The sequence below is a fragment of the Salvelinus alpinus genome, chromosome 17, assembly GCF_045679555.1.
Source record: "Salvelinus alpinus chromosome 17, SLU_Salpinus.1, whole genome shotgun sequence".
Lineage (NCBI taxonomy): Eukaryota > Metazoa > Chordata > Actinopteri > Salmoniformes > Salmonidae > Salvelinus > Salvelinus alpinus.
In genome coordinates this window covers 17,363,483-17,383,648 of record NC_092102.1, presented here as the reverse complement: position 1 = coordinate 17,383,648, position 20,166 = coordinate 17,363,483, and the positions used below count along the sequence as shown (strand labels likewise).

Below are 20,166 nucleotides of genomic sequence, written 5' to 3'. Positions count from 1 at the left end.
GTACGGGAGCACCAAGTCTAGGTCCAAGAGGCTTCTAAACAGCTTCTACCCCCAAGCCATAAGACTCCTGAACATCTAATCAAATGGCTACCCAGACTATTTGCATTGCCTCCCCCCCCCCCCCCCTCCACACTGCTGCTACTCTCTATTATTATCTATGCATTGTCACTTTAATAACTCTACCTACATGTACATATTACCTCAATTACCTCGACACTGGTGCCCCCGCACATTGACTCTGTACCAGAACCCCTTGTATATAGCCCCGCTATTGTTATTTACTGCTGCTCTTTAATTAATTATTTGCTATTCTTATTTCTTACTTTTTTTGTATTTTCTTAAAACTGCATTGTTGGTTGAGGGCTTGTAAGTAAGTAAGCATTTCACTTATAGTGTATTACATTTGGTCAAAAGTTTAGTATTTGATCCCATATTCCGATCTCGCAATGACTACGTCAAGCTTGTGACTCTACAAACTTTGATTTGATAAATTTGTTTTATACATATGACCTGATTAGAACAAATCATCATAGCCCATAAACAACTGTTTTACAGCTGATTTATTTTATATAGGTTGGTTATTAAATGTCACCAGATCATGAAAAACTCTGGGCACCAGGAAAACAACTCTCTCCCCAACTCTGGGACTTGTGGTGCCACCTCTGAAATCACAGCACAAAGTTACAAATGAAGAAACATTTCCTATAATTATGGTATACTATAAAAAAAAACATGTTTTGTTCGTTTCTGCTAATTTTGACTCAACCGTATCTAAAACATGTCGACTTAGTATCTCGACATTTTCACCTATGTATCAAAAAAAATCGATTTAGTACCTTTACATTTTGAGATAGTATAATGGGCTTCCATACTATGGCGCCCCTAGCTGCAACATAATGCCAACTTGTAAAGGGAAAGAAAAGAAGGTAGCCTGAATGAATGGAAAAGGCTTTTAATGGTTGAAAAGTGGAGGGACAGACGACGATACTTGGCGGGGAATTATGTTTCCGACTTTAATGTGCTTTGCACATTAAAGAAGAAGTCAGTGGCCAAAATTGCAACAGAGAAGCCCGCGTGCTTCACCCATGCAATAACCGGCGATTAAAACAAAGTGTATCGTGAGCGGGTGAGAGGGAGGGACTAACGCTACGGTGATGATTGGGCAAATATGATATTTCGGACCTGGACGACGAAGATAATGCTTTTTGTGAAGCAACAGGTTACTGCTGCATAGCGGAGTAAACAAAAAAAGCGGCGTCCTATTTGCCATATTGGAGAATTGACCTTTTATTAGGCGGTGTTTATTACTGAATGAGACATATTCTGCACCAGTCAGCCAATCGTGTGACAGGTTAGTTAGTCACGAAAGGTTGGATTATTATTTCAATGGATTGTTTTTTAACAGGATGTTTGCTCTCAAACTGATCTACAAATAACGTCGAGCGTTCCAATATAGAACAATATTATGTGGTTTACGGGAGCGATCATAAATATGATGCCACCTAGGCGAAACGGAGAGTGATAAAATGGCACATTCAAGTTAGATTCAAACTTCAAGACAAGACCATCGGAATCTACCACCATTCATTGAGAATAGACACGAAGATGACCAACCATTGATATTGGGGGATTTTCAGCATAAGAACCAAGAATAGGACCTAAATGGTTCCAAGCAAGTGGACCATGAATTCAGTTCTACAGCACAAGTCACCTCAAAGGAGTTGGCTTGGTCTCCGACTACGACTCAGTAAGTAGATCCTATATTCAGTCACGTTTCTCTTCGCTCTTAAATAAATCATTCATAATCACATGTATTATCCTTCGATGTTTCATGCATGTACTCAAATTATTTGATGTTAAAGGATGGCCTTGCCTGCTATGCCCATTTGAGATGCACTTGGATATTTTTCACAGTCGTCTAGGCTATTCCCTTGTGGAATTATTTCCGTGCACTGGTCAGGAGTTCTCCATTAGCGTGTTTTATGTTAATTATAATTGATGTAAAATATGTGCGTTTACAGATTATATCCCTAGTAAGTATGACTAGTGCTTACAGAGTATGGATGCTGTTTAGTTGGTCTGAGAATACATTCATTTGACCAGACTCTGATAGAGCTTTGGCCAAGAAAGTCAAAGTAGGTTTAGCCTAGGTAAACAAGAACACCTTGTAACTTTGAACCCATGGCACCAAGTCTTTGCTTGACACAGTTCAGTTTTGAGTTGACCAGCACCAGTTTATTGAGGCAAGTAGCCAACACATCCCCAAGTTGATGCCTTTCCTTGGCAAATGACCAGAGGGAATCATCACAGTTGGTGGCTGATGGCTGAAGTATTTTGGTCTTAGATTTGAGCTAAAGATGACTTGACATCACCCACGATGATAGTCTACTGGGAAACAGTGCTGTTGAAAGAAGAGGAATTAGATTCACCTGTTTGTAGATCTCTCTCTAATATTATTGATTGCATTTTCCCAAAATGTTTGTTTTGGCCTGCCAGCACACCTTCTCCCAAGCACACCTCAGAGCGAGCAGGTTACGTTTGCATTGGAAAACATTCATGACTTCAAAGTCTACTAGATATTCTTTCATTTATACGATTCTGCAAAAAGCTGATTATTACAGTACCGCAATGCAAGTATTCTTCTTTTTCCTAATGCCCTCTTGTACACCTTTCGTCCTATAGGATGTACAGCCAGTATTTGACGGTGACTGGGTTTGAAGTTGAGTAGCCTAATCGGTTGTCTCAACCGTCCGTCCGTGTTCCAGGTCTTAAGCCTCTGCATTTAAACACACTGGTCTAATCTGGTACCAGATGTCTTGTCTGGTCGCTCTGTGGACAAGTGCAACAAGAAATATACATGGCTAAATATGGATAGAATTATGAATGTATACAGGCTAAACAATATTATGGACAAAGTGACATAATTATGATACCTGTGTGTGCGATTGAATGTAGTTTGCTTGACAAGTGAAGTCACCAACAGTGTGTGGTGTTAGTGTACGATGTAGAGCCTAGAGGGGACATTTGGATGTTAAGTCAGTGTTCCACGCACAGGAGGTTGGTGGCACCTTAATTGTGGAGGATGGGCTCGAGGGTAACGGCTGGAGTGAAATTGTTGGAATGGTATCAAACACATTGTTTCCTTGTTTTTGATGCCATTCCATTTGCTCGGTTCTGGCCATTATTATGAGCCGTCCTCCCCTCAGCAGCCTCCACTGGTTCCACGCCATGGGACTTAAAGGGATACTTAGGGATTTTGGCATTGAATCCATTTATCTACTTGCCCAGAGTCCGATGAATTCATGGATACATTTAGTATGTCTCTGCATTAAGTATGAAGGGAGTTAGAGATAGTTTTGCGAGCCAATGCTAACTAGCGTTATCTACTAGTATGCTAGCAGCAATGCAAACGTTTTATCTCAATATCAAATAATTTTGGGGTGTCAATTAAGTACCAAACCAAATAGAGCAAGTTTGGGATGAGATGGAAAGGGCTGTTCGCGGCATGAATGTACCATCTGCAGCAACTGTGTGATGCCATCGTGTCAGCATGGACTAACATCCCTGTGGAATGCTTCCGACACCTTGTAGAATCCATGCCTCAACGATTCAGGCTGTTCTGGAGGCAAAGGGTTGTCCGACCCAATACTAGATGGGTGTACCTAATAAACTGTCCGGTGAGTGTAAATCGAACACAGGAAAATTACGTTTTGACTGCACTGGGCCTTTAAGCTTGTTTTTAAACACACTGTCTGGTGTAATCTGGGAGCAGATGTCTGGTCTCCTTTGTCTGGTGTGTTTGGGGGTCACTGGCAATTGGCTCGTTCTGGTTTCAAGATCCTCCTTTGGATGCGTGTATGTCTATTGTTCCGCTTTTTCTCCAGTGATTTCCTTTTTATTCTCCTCCTTTTACTTTCCTGACACTTCCTGCTGCTCTCTCTGGTCTTCAAATCAAATTTTATTTGTCACATGCTCCGAATACAACAGGTGTAGTAGACCTTATAGTGAAATACTTACTTACAAGCCTTCAACCAACAATGCAGTTTTAAAAAATGGCAACACAAATATATAAGAATAAGAAATAAAAGTAACAAATAATTTTAAGAGCAGCAGTAAAATAACAATAGGGAGGCTACATACAAGGGGTACCTGTGCAGAGTCAATGTGCGGGGGCACCGGTTAGTCGAGGTAATATGTACATGTAGGTAGAGTTATTAAAGTGACAATGCATAGATAATAACAGAGAGTAGCAGCAGCGTGGAAGGGGGGGGGGGGGGCAATGCAAATAGTCTGGGAAGCCATTTGGTTAGATGTTCAGGAGGCTTATGGCTTGGGGGTAGAAGCTGTTTAGAAGCCTCTTGGACCTAGACTTGGCGCTCAGGTACCGCTTGCCATGTGGTAGCAAAGAGAACAGTCTATGACTAGGGTGGCTGGAGTCTTTGACAATTTTTAGGGCCTGCCTCTGACACCGTCTGGTATAGAGGTCCTGGATGGCAGGAAGCTTGGCCCCGGTGATGTACTGGGCCGTACGCACTACCCTCTGTAGTGCCTTGTGGTCGGTGGCTGAGCAGTTGCTATACCAGGCAATGATGCAACCCGTCAGGATACTCTCGATGGTGCAGCTGCAAAACCTTTTGAGGATCTGAGGACCCATGCCAAATAGGTCCTCAGAGGGGGAATAGAGGGGGAATAGGTTTTGTCATGTCTCTTCACGACTGTCTTGGTGTGCTTGGACCTTGTTAGTTTGTTGGTGATGTCGACACCAAGGAACTGTCTCAACCTGCTCCAACCTGCTTCATCCCAGTCGATGAGAATGGGGCCGTGTTCGGTCCTCCTTTTCCTGTAGTCCACAATGTCTTGATCACGTTGAGGGAGAGGTTGTTGTCCTGGCACCACACGGCCAGGTCTCTGACCTCCTCCTTAGGCTGTCTCGTCGTTGTCTGTGATCAGGCTTACCACCTAAATTTTTTATTTTTATTTTACCCTCTTTTTTTCTCCCCAATTTCGTGGTATCCAATTGTTAGTAGTTACTATCTTGTCTCATCGCTACAACTCCCGTACGGGCTCGGGAGAGACGAAGGTCGAAAGCCATGCGTCCTACGAAACACAACCCAACCAAGCCCCACTGCTTCTTAACACAGCGCGCATCCAACCCGGAAGCCAGCCGCACCAATGTGTCGGAGTAAACACGGTGCACCTTGCGACCTTGGTTAGCGCTGCGCCCGGCCCGCCACAGGAATCGCTGGTGCGCGATGAGACAAGGATATCCCTACCGGCCAAACCCTCCCTAACCCGGACGACGCTAGGCCAATTGTGCGTCGCCCCACGGATCTCCCGGTCGCAGCCGGCTGCGACAGAGCCTGGGCGCGAACCCAGAGTCTCTGGTGGCACAGCTAGCGCTGCGATGAAGTGCCCTAGACCACTGCGCCACCCGGGAGGCCCCAGGCTTACCACTGTTGTGTCATCGGCAAACTTAATGATGGTCTTGGAGTTGTGCCTGGCCGTGCAGTCATGAGTGAACAGGGAGTACAGGAGGGGACTGAGCACGCACCCCTGAGGAGCCCCCATGTTGAGGATCAGCGTGGCGGGTGTGTTGTTACCTACCCTTACCACCTGGGGGTGGCCCGTCAGGAAGTCCAGGATCCAGTTGCAGAGGGAGGTGTTTAGTCCCAGGGTCCTTAGCTTAGTGATGAGCTTCGAGGGCACTATGGTGTTGAACGCTGAGCTGTAGTCAATGAATAGCATTCTCACATAGGTGTTCCTTTTGTCCAGGTGTGAAAGGGCAGTGTGGAGTTCAATAGATATTGCATCATCTGTGGATCTGTTGGGGTGGTATGTAAATTGGAGTGGGTCTAGGGTTTCTGGGATAATGGTGTTGATGTGAGCCATGACCAGCCTTTCAAAGCACCTCATGGCTACAGATGTGAGTGTGAGGGGTTGGGGTTGGTAGTCATTTAGGCAGGTTACTTTAGTGTTCTTGGGCACAGGGACTATGGTGGTCTGCTTGAAACATGTTGGTATGACAGACTCAGACAGGGAGAGGTTGAAAATGTCAGTGAAGACACTTGCCAGTTGGTCAGTGCATGCTTGGAGTACACGTCCTGGTAATCCGTCTGTTATTGCGGCCTTGTGAATGTTAACCTGTTTTAAAGGTCTTACTCACGTCGGCTGCGGAGAGCGTGATCACCCAGTCATCCGGAAGAGCTGATGCTCTCATGCATGTTTCAGTGTTACTTGCCTCGGGCATTTTGCTTAAATTCATCAAAAAAGTTAGCTTTTAACAGTGAACCTTTTTTTGTGGGATACACAAGACAATTCTTGGTCTTGTGGCATATTCTGGTTAAACTATCCCCAATTCAATGGAATTGCAACCCTCTGCAAGCACAGTGTATTCTTCCATCACATGTACAGGTGATTCTCAAGATCTTGCACACTAATGAGATGCTATTGAGCCCACACTACTATACTGTCTGAGCCAAGGACTACATGCTTTCTGGTAAGTTCTGATTACAATACTGAGTGGGATGAATATATTTGCTATGACATGATTTTTTTGTTAACTAGTAAATAGTACCCTACAGAAAAGTGTTTAAATAATTTCTAACTCGTTAACAATTTCTGCTAGTTAGTCCATGTGGGTTTTAGCTTGTTTGAGCCTGCTAACTGAGTGTAAATTCACCTGTTTCCATACATGTTTCATTTTAAAACATTTATCTTACAAAGGAGTTGTTTAATCGAACTGCTTAACTATGTATCTGTACATGGAATTGTATTTGTTTTTTTTACCATTTGTTTTCTAATCTTTACAGGAAAATGCCACGGGCACTATCTGATGTGTGGAGACATTTCACTGCAGCTAATGTAGAAGGAAAAGCTGTGTACATTTGCAAATACTGTGCCAAATCATATGTGAAGAATGCAACAAAGATGCAGAATCATCTGGCCAAGTGCATAAAGTTCCCTCAGCGCTCACAACAAGCAACCTCTGACAAAATCCCTCTACTTCTATTCGAGGTGAAAATTATTAATCAGACACCTTATCGATAGCAACAGCTCATGGTCCTCCTGGAATCAGATTTTTTTTTTAACTCAATGGAGGAACGTAGTCAGAGAAATGCTGATGAATGTCTTGCTCGAGCTGTGTATGCAACTGGTTCACCTCTGATGCTCACTGGAAATGTGTATTGGAAGAGATTTCTGAATGTTCTTCACCTAGCATACACCCCTCCAACCAGACATGCTTTATCTACTCATTTGCTGGATGCAGAGTTCAACAGAGTTCAAGTGAAGATCAAGCAAATCATAGAGAAAGCAGACTGTATTGCAATCATCTCTGATGGGTGGTCGAATGTTCGTGGGCAAGGAATAATTAACTACATCTTCACCCCTCAACCAGTATTCTACAAGAGCACAGACACAAGGGACAACAGACATTGCAGATGAGCTGAAGGCAGTCATCAATGACCTTGGACCACAGAAGGTATTTGCACTGTTGACAGACAATACTGCGAACATGAAGGTTGCTTGGTCTAAAGTGGAGGAGTTCTACCCTCACATCACACCAATTGGCTGTGCTGCTCATGCATTGAATCTGCTCCTCAATGACATCATGGAACTGAAAATAATGGATACACTCTACAAGAGAGTGAAGGAAATGGTTAGGTATGTGAAGGGCCATCAAGTTATAGCAGCAATCTACCTCACCAAGCAAAGTGAGAAGAATAAAAGCATCACATTGAAGCTGCCCAGCAACACCCGTGGGGGTGGTGTTGTCATCATCTTCTGGAGGGGAAGGAGTCTCTCCAAGAAATGTCCTTATCACAGTCTGCTGATATGATATTTTGGGAGAGAGTGGTAAGCAGCCTGAAACTCCTGAAACCTATAGCAGTAGCCATTGCACGGATTGAGGGAGACAGTCCCATCCTGTCTGATGTTCAGACTGCTTGCAGATGTAAGAGAAGAAATCCGTACTGCCCTGCCCACTTCACTGTTTCTCCAAGCTGAGGAAACTGCAGTTCTGAAATACATCAAAAAGTGTGAAGACTTCTGCCTGATGTCCATACACGCCGCAGCGTACATGTTGGACCCCAAGTATGCTGGCAGGAGCATCCTGTCTGGTGCAGAGATCAACAAGGCCTATGGTGTCATCATTACCGTGTCTCGGCACCTTGGCCTGGATGAGGGCAAGGTTCTTGGCAGTCTGGCGAAGTACACTTCCAAGCAAGGGCTTTGGGATGGAGATGCAATATGGCAGTCGTGCCAACATATCTCATCAGCCACCTGGTGGAAGGTACTTTGTGGATCTGAGGCTCTTTCCCCTGTTGCCTCATCATCATCATCATCCTCCAAATCCCACCAACATCAGCCGCCTCAGAGCCTAACTGGTCCTTGTTTGGGAACAAGCATGCAACAGGCTGACCCAATACAAGGGTTGAAAAATTGGTGGCTATCCGGGCAAATTTGAGGCTTTTTGAGCCTGACAACGAGCCATCCTCAACAAGGTTGGAAAGTGACAGTGAAGATGAGGCCTCAGAGTCTGATGTTCAAGAGGTGGACATTTGAGGAGTTCCAGGGAGAAGACATGGAAGGCTGAGAGTAAGAGAACCAAAGCTTTAGTTTCTAGACTATCATTTTACAGAAAATGTTTTTGGAAGATGCGATGGATCATTCAATATTCCCTTTTGTTGTTCAGTGAAATCATCCCATGTGAAGAGTCAACTCATTTAAGTAAAGTTCAATTCGTAACTACATTTTTATTTATTTTTTTATATTGGAAGGATTTAATCATTTGCAATTATGTTTACTTATGATAAGGTAAAAGGTTTATGTGTCTGTCTCCATATGACATGGTAAATATATCCAATACAAAAAACATCTACATTTAAATTGTATTAATATTAATTAGCATATATTCCCGTTAATTCCCATATATTCCTGTTAATTCCAACGGAAAATTTCCACCTCTGAATATTCCCCAAAATGTGCAACCCTAGTGGTGTGTAATCGCTGTTCTGATGTCCAGAAGTTATTTTTGGTCATAAGAGACAGTAGCAGCAACATTATGTACAAAAACAAGTTAAAAGATAAGATACAAACAACATCAGCCATCCTCTCCGGCGCCGTCTTTTTTTTCTTGTGGTGCTTTGTTCTGTTATTTCTTATTTTTTTAACCTCTTTTCTTCCACTGCAGAAATGGATTGACCATGGGTATGTGACTGTGACTGTTTAAACCCATTGCTTTATCTTTGCATGATACCCATCTGTTCCAGAGCCTCCAAAGTATGTGACTACCAGTGTGTCCATTTCCTCAACATAGGTCTGTGTAGAGGAACCCTGGAGAATGATTTGACAGTTGAAATTGATGCGTTTAGATTGCCATCTAGGTGCATTGACAGTCACCCACTAATGTGATGAAAAACAACATATGAAACTATTTATTAACAATTCAATGTTGATGAAATGACTGATGTAGCCTGCCTGCCAAGTATTGTGGCAAAGGTGGTAAGGTTTTACACTGCAAACCAGCCCTTTACCTCGCTTCATCTGAACGTGTTATCATTCCCAGATGTGTCATGTCCACCAATGAAGTCATAGACATAAACCTGCTCTCACAGCTGGAGGTCATTCCCCCCTCCTTCTCCCTCAGCCCTCGCACATATTTTTCCCCCATCATCCCACACTCTTTTACAAAGGGCTCTTTAAAACACATGGGAGGCCAGGGCAACCAAAAATGATTACGTTGTTCTGTCGTTGTTCTGTTGTCAGGTCTCACCCGGATTGTGGGGCTATTGGGTCGTTACATTTGATTTCAATCACTTTTTGACCGGACCCCATTTATTTGAACAAAACTTGCCATACATATTTGCCTGTGGTAGAAGTTGTCAGAAAGTTACTTTTTGGAACTGAATGCCAAACATTTAGGAGATGGAGGTACTCAAAGTTGCCCCATTTTGCATACCCATGTAGAGGTCTTCTCGGATTCACTGGTACCGGAACACCCGAGACTCGATCTGGTACCTGAGCGGGTCCGGATCCAGAATTCTAAATAATGTCACAGGTCTGGGTCAGATCTGATATGATTGTCTCGGGTATGTGTCATTTTAACTGACTTGTCTGGAAGGGCCTGTACAGAGCCAAACGCGACAGCTGCAGTTGAGAGAGACATTTTTATAATGTCTCTCGTGGCGCATGTAGCTTGTTGTTGGCCAATCATAAGTCGTCAAAGCGGCAATAGGCTACAGTCAGAGAGCCTCCGTGTGTGTCAAAATGTATGCGACTCTAATCAATGGCAGATGGAATTAAAATGACTGAATTAAAAGTTAATTAAAATGAGAAGGATATAGACTACAACAATAGGCTGCTACTTAATATTCTGAATGGAGTTATTTGTAACTAGGATGAGAGCGCATGCACTGCAGCCTCAATTAGCTAACATTAGCTAGTGTAACTAGCTTTTTCCAAGTTGATTCAGTCAAGACGGGTACTATGAGATCAATATCATGCTAAATGTATTCACAAATGTAAATCACCGATCCACAACTGTAAATCACTTTCCCAAAAATGTAAATTACCAATCCACAAATGCAATTCACTATCCACAAACACCTTTTGATATGTATTTGTAAATTGAGGGCTTTAAGTTAAATTACTGCCATAAAGATTTTCACATAGGAGAGAGATACGCATGACAGATATGGCAAGCCTGCAACTCCATATTTGGAAGCGCATAGGTCACTTGTCTTTTTCTTGACATCAAATCAGTTCCAAAAGTCAAGTTCTCACACAGAAAAAAAGTTATCACGGTAGAAAGCGATTTTTGTATTCATAGAAAAAAGGTTTGGACCCATAGAAAGCGATTTCTATAAATTGCTGGCAGCCTCTCGTTCGGCCATGTTGATGCCTGCCTTTCAAGGCTGCAGAAATTATAGTATGGTAAAGATGTGTTAACCATATGTGTAACCATAGTATGTCCAATGTAAATAATTGAAACCCTAGCCCAAGATTACTCTATATTTGCAACACTATTGCGGTGTACACCCGTTCATCACCCAAATAGTTGAATTAGCTGGCCAGTGTGATGGCACCAGTAAATGTGAAGGATATGTCATACATTGTAAGTAATTATAATCCATCCGCTGTTTCATGTTGCACAGACGATGAGCATAAAGGAGACATAAGTATTCCTCAGGCCTCTAACCGTTTCCCCAGGAGAGTCATATAAAAGGTAAAGGGGAGGTGTAGGATATGGGATCAGACTTTGTAACAGTATTGCTTCCGTCCCTCTCCTCGCCCCAACCTGGGCTTGAACCAGGGACGCTCTTCACACATCGACAAGTCACCCTCGAAGCATCGTTACCCATCGCTCCACAAAATCCGCGGGGGAAACACCTACTTCAAGGTCTCAGAGCGAGTGACGTCACTTATTTGAAACGCTATTAGCACGCACCGCTAACTAAATTCAGCAAAAAAAGAAACGTCCCTTTTTCAGGACCCTGTCTATCAAAGATAATTAATCAAAATCCAAATAACTTCACAGATCTTCATTGTAAAGGGTTTAAACATGCTTGTTCAATGAACCATAAACAATTAATGAACATGCATCTGTGGAACGGTCGTTAAGACACTAACAGCATACAGACGGTAGGCAATTAAGGTCACAGTTATGAAAACTTAGGACACTAAAGAGGCCTTTCTATGGACTCCGAAAAACACCCAAAGAAAGATGCCAGGGTCCCTGCTCATCTGCGTGAACGTGCCTTAGGCATGCTGCAAGGAGGCATGAGGACTGCAGATGTGGCCAGGGCAATAAATTGCAATGTCCGTACTGTGAGACGCTTAAGACAGCACTACATGGAGACAGGACGGACAGCTGATCGTCCTCGCAGTGGCAGACCACGTGTAACAACACCTGCACAGGATTGGTACATCCGAACATTACACCTGCGGGACAGATACAGGATGGCAACAACAACTGCCCGAGTTACACCAGGAACGCACAATCCCTCCATCAGTGCTCAGACTGTCCGCAATAGGCTGAGAGAGGCTGGACTGAGGGCTTGTAGGCCTGTTGTAAGGTAGGTCCTCACCGGCAACAACGTCGCCTATGGGCACAAACCCACCGTCGCTGGACCAGACAGGACTGGCAAAAAGTGCTCTTCACTGACGAGTCGCGGTTTTGTCTCACCAGGGTGATGGTCGGATTCGCATTCATCGTCGAAGGAATGAGCGTTACACCGAGGTCTGTACTCTGGAGCGGGATCGATTTGGAGGTGGAGGGTCCCTCATGCTCTGGGGCGGTGTGTCACAGCATCATCAGACTGAGCTTGTTATCATTGCAGGCAATCTCAATGCTGTGTGTTACAAGGAAGACATCCTCCTCCCTCGTGTGGTACCCTTCCTGCAGGCTCATCCTAACAAGACCCTCCAGCATGATAATGCCATACTGCTCATTCTGTGCATGCCTGGGACCTGTTGGATCGGAGGGTGAGGGCTAGGGCCATTCCCCCCCCAGAAATGTCCGAGAACTTGCAGGTGCCTTGGTGGAAGAGTGGGGTAACATCTCACAGCAAGAACTGGCAAATCTGGTGCAGTCCATGAGGAGATACCAGATACTGACTACTGACTGTTACTTTTGATTTTGACCCCCCCCCTCCTTTGTTCAGGGACACATTATTCCATTTCTGTTAGTCGCATGTCTGTGGAACTTGTTCATTTTATGTCTGTTGTTGAATCTTGTTATGTTCATACAAATATACACGTTAAGTTTGCTGAAAATAAACGCAGTTGACAGTGAGAGGACGTTTCTTTTTTTGCTGAGTTTAGCTACCCATTTCACACCGGTTACACTTACCCCCTTCTTTCTGCAGCAACCAGTGATCCGGGTCAACAGCATCAATGGGATCAATGCTCTCGTTGGCTGGCAATCGCTTCATACTCGTCGCCAAACCCACTGGCTCCAGGTCGTCTACAAGACCCTGCTAGGTACAGTCCCGCCTTATCTCAGCTCGCTGGTCACCATAGTAGCACCCACCTGTAGCACGCGTTCCAGCAGGTACAGTGGGGAGAACAAGTATTTGATACACTGCCGATTTTGCAGGTTTTCCTACTTACAAAGCATGTAGAGATCTGTAATTTTTATCGTAGGTACACTTCAACTGTGAGATGCAAATGAATTACTTAAAAATCATACAATTTGATTTTCTGGATTTTTGTTTTAGATTCCATCTCTCACAGTTGAAGTGTACCTATGATAAAAATTACAGACCTCTACATGCTTTGTAAGTAGGAAAACCTGCAAAATCGGCAGTGTATCAAATACTTGTTCTCCCCACTGTACCTGCTGGAACGCGTGCTGCTATGGTGACCAGCGAGCTGAGATAAGGCGGGACTTTACCTAGCAGGGTCTTGTAGATGACCTGGAGCCAGTTGGTTTGGCGACGAGTATGAAGCGATTGCCAGCCAACGAGAGTGTACAGGTTGCAGTGGTGGGTAGTATATGGGGCTTTGGTGACAAAACGGATGGCACTGTGATCGACTGCATCCAGTTTGCTGAGTAGAGTATTAGAAGCTATTTGTAGATGACATCGCCGAAGTCGAAGATCGGTAAGATGGTCAGTTTTACGAGGGTATGTTTGGCAGCATGGGTGAAAGATGCTTTGTTGCAAAATCTAGACTTGGCTTCCTATTTAACTTTGGATTGGAGATGTTTTATGTGAGTCTGGAAGGAGAGTTTACAGTCTAACCGGACACCTAGGTATTTGTAGTTGTCCACATATTCTAAGTCAGAACCGTCCAGAGTAGTGATGCTGGATGGGCGGGCAGGTGCAGGCAGCGATCGGTTGAAGAGCATGCATTTAGTTTTACTTGCATTTAAGAGCAGTTGGAGGCCACGGAAGGAGAGTTGTATGGCATTGAAGCTCGTCTGGAGGGTTGTTAACACAGTGTCCAAAGAAGGGCCAGAAGTATACAGAATGGTGTCATCTGCGTAGAGGTGGATCAGAGACTCACCAGCAGCAAGAGCGACATCATTGATGTATACAGAGAAGAGTCGGCCCAAGAATTGAACCCTGTGGCACCCCCATAGAGACTGCCAGATGCCCGGACAACAGGCCAAATTAATAGTGAATATATCAAAACTATGAAATAACATATAATGAAGTAACCAAGAAAGTGTTAAACAAATCTAAATATATTTGAGATTCTTCAAAGTAGCCACCCTTTGCCTTGACAGCTTTGCACACTCTTGGCATTCTCTCAACCAGCTTCATGAGTTAGTCACCTGGAATGCATTTCAATTAACAGGTGTGCCTTGTTAAGAGTTAATTTGTGGAATTTCTTTCCTTCTTAATGCGTTTGAGCCAATCAGTTGTGTTGTGACAAGGTAGGGGTGCTATACAGAAGACATCCCTATTTGGTTAAAGACCAAGTCCATATTATGGCAAAGAGAAATGACAGGCCATCATTACTTTGACTGACCTTCATGTCTTAATCTGCAACATTTCAAGAACTTTGAAAGTTATTTCAAGTGCAGTCGCAAAAAACATCGAGCTATGATGAAACTGGGTCTCATGAGGACCTCCACAGTTACCTCTGCTGTGGAGGACAAGTTCATTAGAGTTACCAGCCTCAGAAATTGCAGCCCAAATAAATGCTTCACTGAGTTCAAGCAACAGACACATATCAATATCAACTGTTCAGAGAAGACTGCATGAATCAGGCATTCATGGTCAAATTGCTGCAAAGAAACCACTACTAAAGGACACCAATAAGAAGAAGACTTACTTTGGCCAAGAAACACGAGCAATGGACATTAGACTGTTGGGCATTTGGGCTCCTGAGTTGCACAACGGTCTAATGCACTGCATCTCAGTGCTAGAAGCGTCACTACTCACCCTGATTCGAATCCAGGTTGTATCACAACCGGCCATGATTGGGAATCCCATAGGGTGGCACACAATTGACCCAGCGTTTTCCGGCTTTTGCTGGTGTAGGCCAACACTCTAAATAAGAATTTGTTCTTAACTCTCTTGCCTAGTTGAATAAAGGTAAAATAAAAATCTGCCCTTTGGTCTGATGAGTCCAAATTTGAGATTTTTGGTTCCAACCACCGTGTCTTTGTGTGACGCGGAGTAAGTGAACAGATGATCTCCGCACGTGTAGTTCCCACCATTTAAGCATGGAGGAGGAGGTGTAATGGTGTTGGGGTGCTTTGCTGGTGACACTGTCTGTCTGTGATTTATTTAGAATTCAAGGCACACTTAACCAGCATGGCTACCACAGCATTCTGCAGCGATACGCCATCCCGTCTGGTTTGCGCTTAGTGGGACTATCATTTGTTTTTCAACAGGACAATGACCCAACACACCTCCAGGCTGTGTAAGCCTATTTGACCAAGAAGGATAGTAATGGAGTGCTGCATCAGATGACCTGGCCTCCACAATCACCCGACCTCAACCAAATTTTAGATGGTTTGGGGTGAGCTGGTTTTCGTGCATTCACTATTATTCTACAATGTAGAAAATTGTAAAAATAAAGAAAAACCCTTGAATGAGTAGCTGTGTCCTAACCTTTGACTGGCACTGTATATATTTTTCAACCATTTTCCATCTTAGAAGTATAGTCTTTGATTGCTGGTCAAACAGATGGAAAACGGGTCTTAGTAAACATCAACCAGGAAAAAGTCGTAATGTATTAGAATTGCATCAAAACATAAGTTGAAGTTTATACCCTTGACAACTAATATCAACATTTGTTTATTTTTTCAGAATTGATTTGCCTTCTGTAAGTTTAAGAAATATTGTCATTCTGTTACAAAACCCCCACTGTAAATGTAGACCTACCAGTTGGTGTTTTTACTGATACCAATTGATTATTATTTATGAAGTGATTTAAAACATGTCATTCTCTCACAAAATCTTTGACAGAATGACTGAAAAATCAGTAACAGAATGACCACAATTGAATTGGCTAAAAAGGGAAATTTATAGTAGTCACCAACCACACAGTCCGGTCACCTGCTCTGTCCTCACTTCCACTGGCATACTGTTATATTCAGCTCATAACCATTGAGCACCGGACATCCATGGACGTTGAAAATGTATGTTTGACAAGGTTGGACAGCATAGTACTCAGTTTTTTGGGGAAACTTGGTCACATAAACTGAGGAGGATTTAATCATCATTAATTTATGAAACTTTACATCCTGATAAATGTGTTTTTGTACAATTTTCAGTGGAAATTGTTGAAATTGGTCCCCGTGCATTGTATGGTTTAACTTCAATTGTTGGTTTTCTTTGGCATACATCAAAAATGTATGTGTCATTCTGTTACCATTGAATTGCCCATTCCCATTTTAGTACATGTATCAGCCAGGACATGACACCCAGCCTGTATTCAAGAGCATGCTGTGTCTCATCTGATAGTGGGCACAAAACAAACACCTCAGATGATGTAAAATAGGGTCTAAACTACAACGTATGTAAAAAAAATTAAGAAGTTTACGTGCTTTTAGATCATTTATGTTAAAGTAATTTTTTTTTTAAATCAAGAATTGTCAACCCTGTTTTTAAGATTTTAAATTATATCCATCATTTATATTTTACATGGATTTGTCATGGTGGGGTATGCAAAACTTTGAGCACCTCCTATCTCCTAAAATGTTTTGGCATTCAGGTTCAAAAAGTTATATTCTGACCCCTTCTACCATGGGCAAATATGTATAGAAAGATGCATTCAAATCAAAAGGGGTGCGGTCAAAAAGTACTTGAAATCAAATGGAATGACCCTATTAGCCTCGTTTTAGCTGGGATGTTCTTCAGAGACCCAGACCTGTGACTGGGGGACCTGGGGTTGAAGTTACAGGTAGCACAGTGACAGCCTTTTACCCTCAGGGAGGTAGAGATACTCAACCTCTTACAGTCAGATGGGACATGCGCTATTTGATAGAAGAGGCTATTGTGTGTTACGATGCAGTTTGTTATCAGATTCTCTCATCAGAGTTGTAGTTTTGTGCCAGATCATCCTGATTTTTAAGTCTATTAATTCAGTAATGGAGCAATCCACATTAATATGTGGATTTGAGTCCTATAGGTCCTGTTCTGTGCTCAATCTGTCCAGCTGAGCATTTCGTTTTGGTTCAGTCTCATTATGGAGGCACATAAAAAGTTGTTTAATTACCACGCTTTGGGTAATGCATTTCAAATGAGTCGATGGTCACTATTAATTCTAAACCGTCGTTCTCTACTGCTCTTGGAGAGAACCACACCCTGTTAAATTGGACCTGTGGCTTCCCTGCTCTTCAGAAACGAGTGGATAATTACAAGGTCTAAGGTCATACACATGGTGCTTCATTAAGTTAGTAGATGTTGGAGGTAATGTTTAACTCTGAGAGTGTTCCTCTATAAACAAACACACACACACACACACACACCCGCCCGCCCAAATGACTGTTTATGAACATTAGAGCCCTCCTGACAATAACTGTATTTTCACTCTGAGAATGAGTGTTTTGATTTCTGCGAGGATTTCAGAGGGTAGACCCACTGCAATTTCAGCCATGCCGTTTCAATTAAATGATTCTTCATATCAACAAGCTGAAGGAAGCAATACCAGTTGTTTGTCCCTCTTAACTGGTGGTTTCAAGATGGACTTTTTAAATTGCATGTCTGATAGCAATTTTCTCTGCGGGAATGAACACACAATCGCACCCTTTTTTTTGCGGCACATCCTATGAATAGTGGGGTAGCTGATGTACTGGTGTCTTTGGTTAGGGATGAATGTATTTTGAATATATTTACGTTTACAAATTAAATCATTTTTGGCATGTTTGCGTATGTATGGGAGGGTTGCTCTCTATAGCGTATCCAGTGGAAAAGGCTGCCTCGCCGTGCCTGTGCCAAAGGCCTGTTGCATTGTCCCTGAACGGCGCAGCACATGCTCATTGATGTAGAAGCACAACAAAGACCAGGATGCAAAGTTTTTATCTGCATCACTAGTTCTGCGTGTGGAGTCTGCTCTTTATGAGCAGAGTCAATAGAAGGCAACACAGGCCTGTCTCTGCAAGCAGCAGTCTGAATGCTTTCTCCTGGACAGACAAGCTTCCTGTTTCTTAGTGAATCTGAGTTCAGCACACTTTTTTTTTTGTTGGTCCGAATGTTATTCTTAATACTAGATGTCAAAACACATTTTTGCCCCTGAAGGACGAAGCCATTGGATGTACTATTTACTGTCGTTTGTTCCGTGGTGTTCAGATGCTCTGATAGGATAGGCCTCCCTTCAATTCCCTGGCGCTTGCTCTTTGCAGCTGGCCTGGGTGGTGAAGAGTTAACCAGTCCCTTTATGATGGGCCACCTTTCTAAATATAACCCCAAACCTCCTCAACATGGGCACGCACAAGTCCTTCGGCTCGACTGGACTCCCTCTGTCAACACTCTCACTCATACACCCATTCTCCGGCGCACGCACGCACACACACACACACACTCCCCCAGTTACAGTTTTGTACCCACACTCAATCAAACTCATTCCTCCTCAAACTCCCCATTTAATACTTCAAAGTTTACCGAGGAGATGATTCATATAGACTATATACCTGGTAGTTAGTATGAGTGATTTTCATTTTACTCCCCTGGACCAAGCTACTATTCAATAATGTGTGTTTCTCAACTACAAGACAACTGGATGGGCAATCTGATTGGATGTAATTTGCAGAATAATGACATGTCCCCTTCAAAAGACAGTTTTCTTTGTATAGGTTGTTTGGGAGATGATGAAAGGGATGGTGGACTACTTGTCTAAATGCCTCCTCTAGTAGTTCCGTTTGTTTCTGCAGGAGGCGGGTGAAAATAGGCCCTTATGCTGCAGCAGGCACTAGTTGTCATGCTGTAGCCCATGACTGGTCTCATCATTAAATAGCAAGCAGCAGTGCACTCAAAGCTGTTCCAGATAATTACCACATGTCTGCAAAGCCCCGAGCGGCAGAGCAGATCGGCTCCCATCCTACCCTCTAATTTCTCATCCCAAAATTGGACATTTGGGTCTTTGTGTGACATTGTCCCTCCCTTCCATGGCTAGCACAGTGCGTTCTCACAGTATTTCATTCCATTTTCCTATTATAGAGGTATAATAACAGTGAATCGACCTTTTGAGTGACGTTGAAAATGTTTTGTCAATTGATTTGATGACTTACTGGTGTGGTTTTAAACCATCCTCAATTTGCAGAGCGGAAATGTTCCATCTTCTGTCTGTATGTGGCCTTTTTTACAAAAGGGCCTTGGTTTTACTATGTCTGTCTTCTCTCTATGAGAAACAGTTCCCCAATGTCTCTGTATTGTACTACTGTACCTCCGCAGAAATAGCTGAACATAGCCATCAGAGACTTGTTGCATTCATAAAGAAAATAATACATTTTTCCGGAGACAGACAGAGCAAGGTTCTAGCCAGCCTAATTAATGCAGAAATATTTCAGGCTTTTACAGTTTTCCCAAAACATAAAGAAAGTTCTGCTCTCTGTGTAGGAGTATGTTTTTAAAAGAGATCTTTGTGTTGTCCAGTTAGAAAGCCATTGGCCCCAGACTGCCAATCCCAGCATGCATTGCAACTCACCTCTGTATGAATACATTGCTTGTCTGATGGAGTGGAGTGGGTCGAATGCCCCCCTATCGTCCATGCATCCTACACAGGCTATGACACTCAACAGCTTGTCGGCTTGTCGCACAGGAGAAGCTTTTGGAAGTTGGGGAGGAAGGGAGGATGATGACAACATAATTATCACTAGTTTGCAGTAACAAAGTACTTTTACCTTGGGAAGATGGAACTGTGTGAGATTTTAGGAGAAGTGATTGTTTTGACATCTACAGTAAAGTCAGGAGCTCAAGCTAATGGCTTTGAAGTGGACGACGGTAGGGGACTTCTCTTTGTTTGGATGCTTATAACGCCTTAACTTCAGGAGGACTGAAGGAGCAACAGGAAGAGACAAGTTACCAAGACCCTAGAAAAACATTTTAGTTGATGGTTTTGGATTATGAGGATCTGTTAGGTTCGTCAAGGTGTTGGAACCAGAGCACAGTTGGAGTTGAGGGTTTAGACCTGTCTTCTTCTGCTGGGTTGGATCTTCAATACAGATCCTGGAGGGCGTTGATAATTCAGGTGTCAGAGCTGTCTGTTTAA

General features: G+C 43.2%; 1 protein-coding gene across 4 annotated transcripts in view; it reads left to right on the top strand.

Annotated features, from left to right (window-relative positions):
• The first annotated feature begins 936 nt into the window (after positions 1-936).
• LOC139542337 (pleckstrin homology domain-containing family G member 5-like) overlaps positions 937-20,166 on the top strand; it is a 78,129-nt gene continuing 58,899 nt past the window's right edge. For 2 of the 4 annotated variants that reach the window (XM_071347628.1, XM_071347629.1), the window contains exon 1: positions 937-1,747. In XM_071347628.1, coding sequence (XP_071203729.1) covers positions 1,663-1,747 — 85 coding nt within the window. In that variant the 5' untranslated portion in view covers positions 937-1,662. The remainder of the gene's footprint in view (positions 1,748-20,166) is intronic. The other 2 variants (XM_071347630.1, XM_071347627.1) reach the window with 1 other exon arrangement.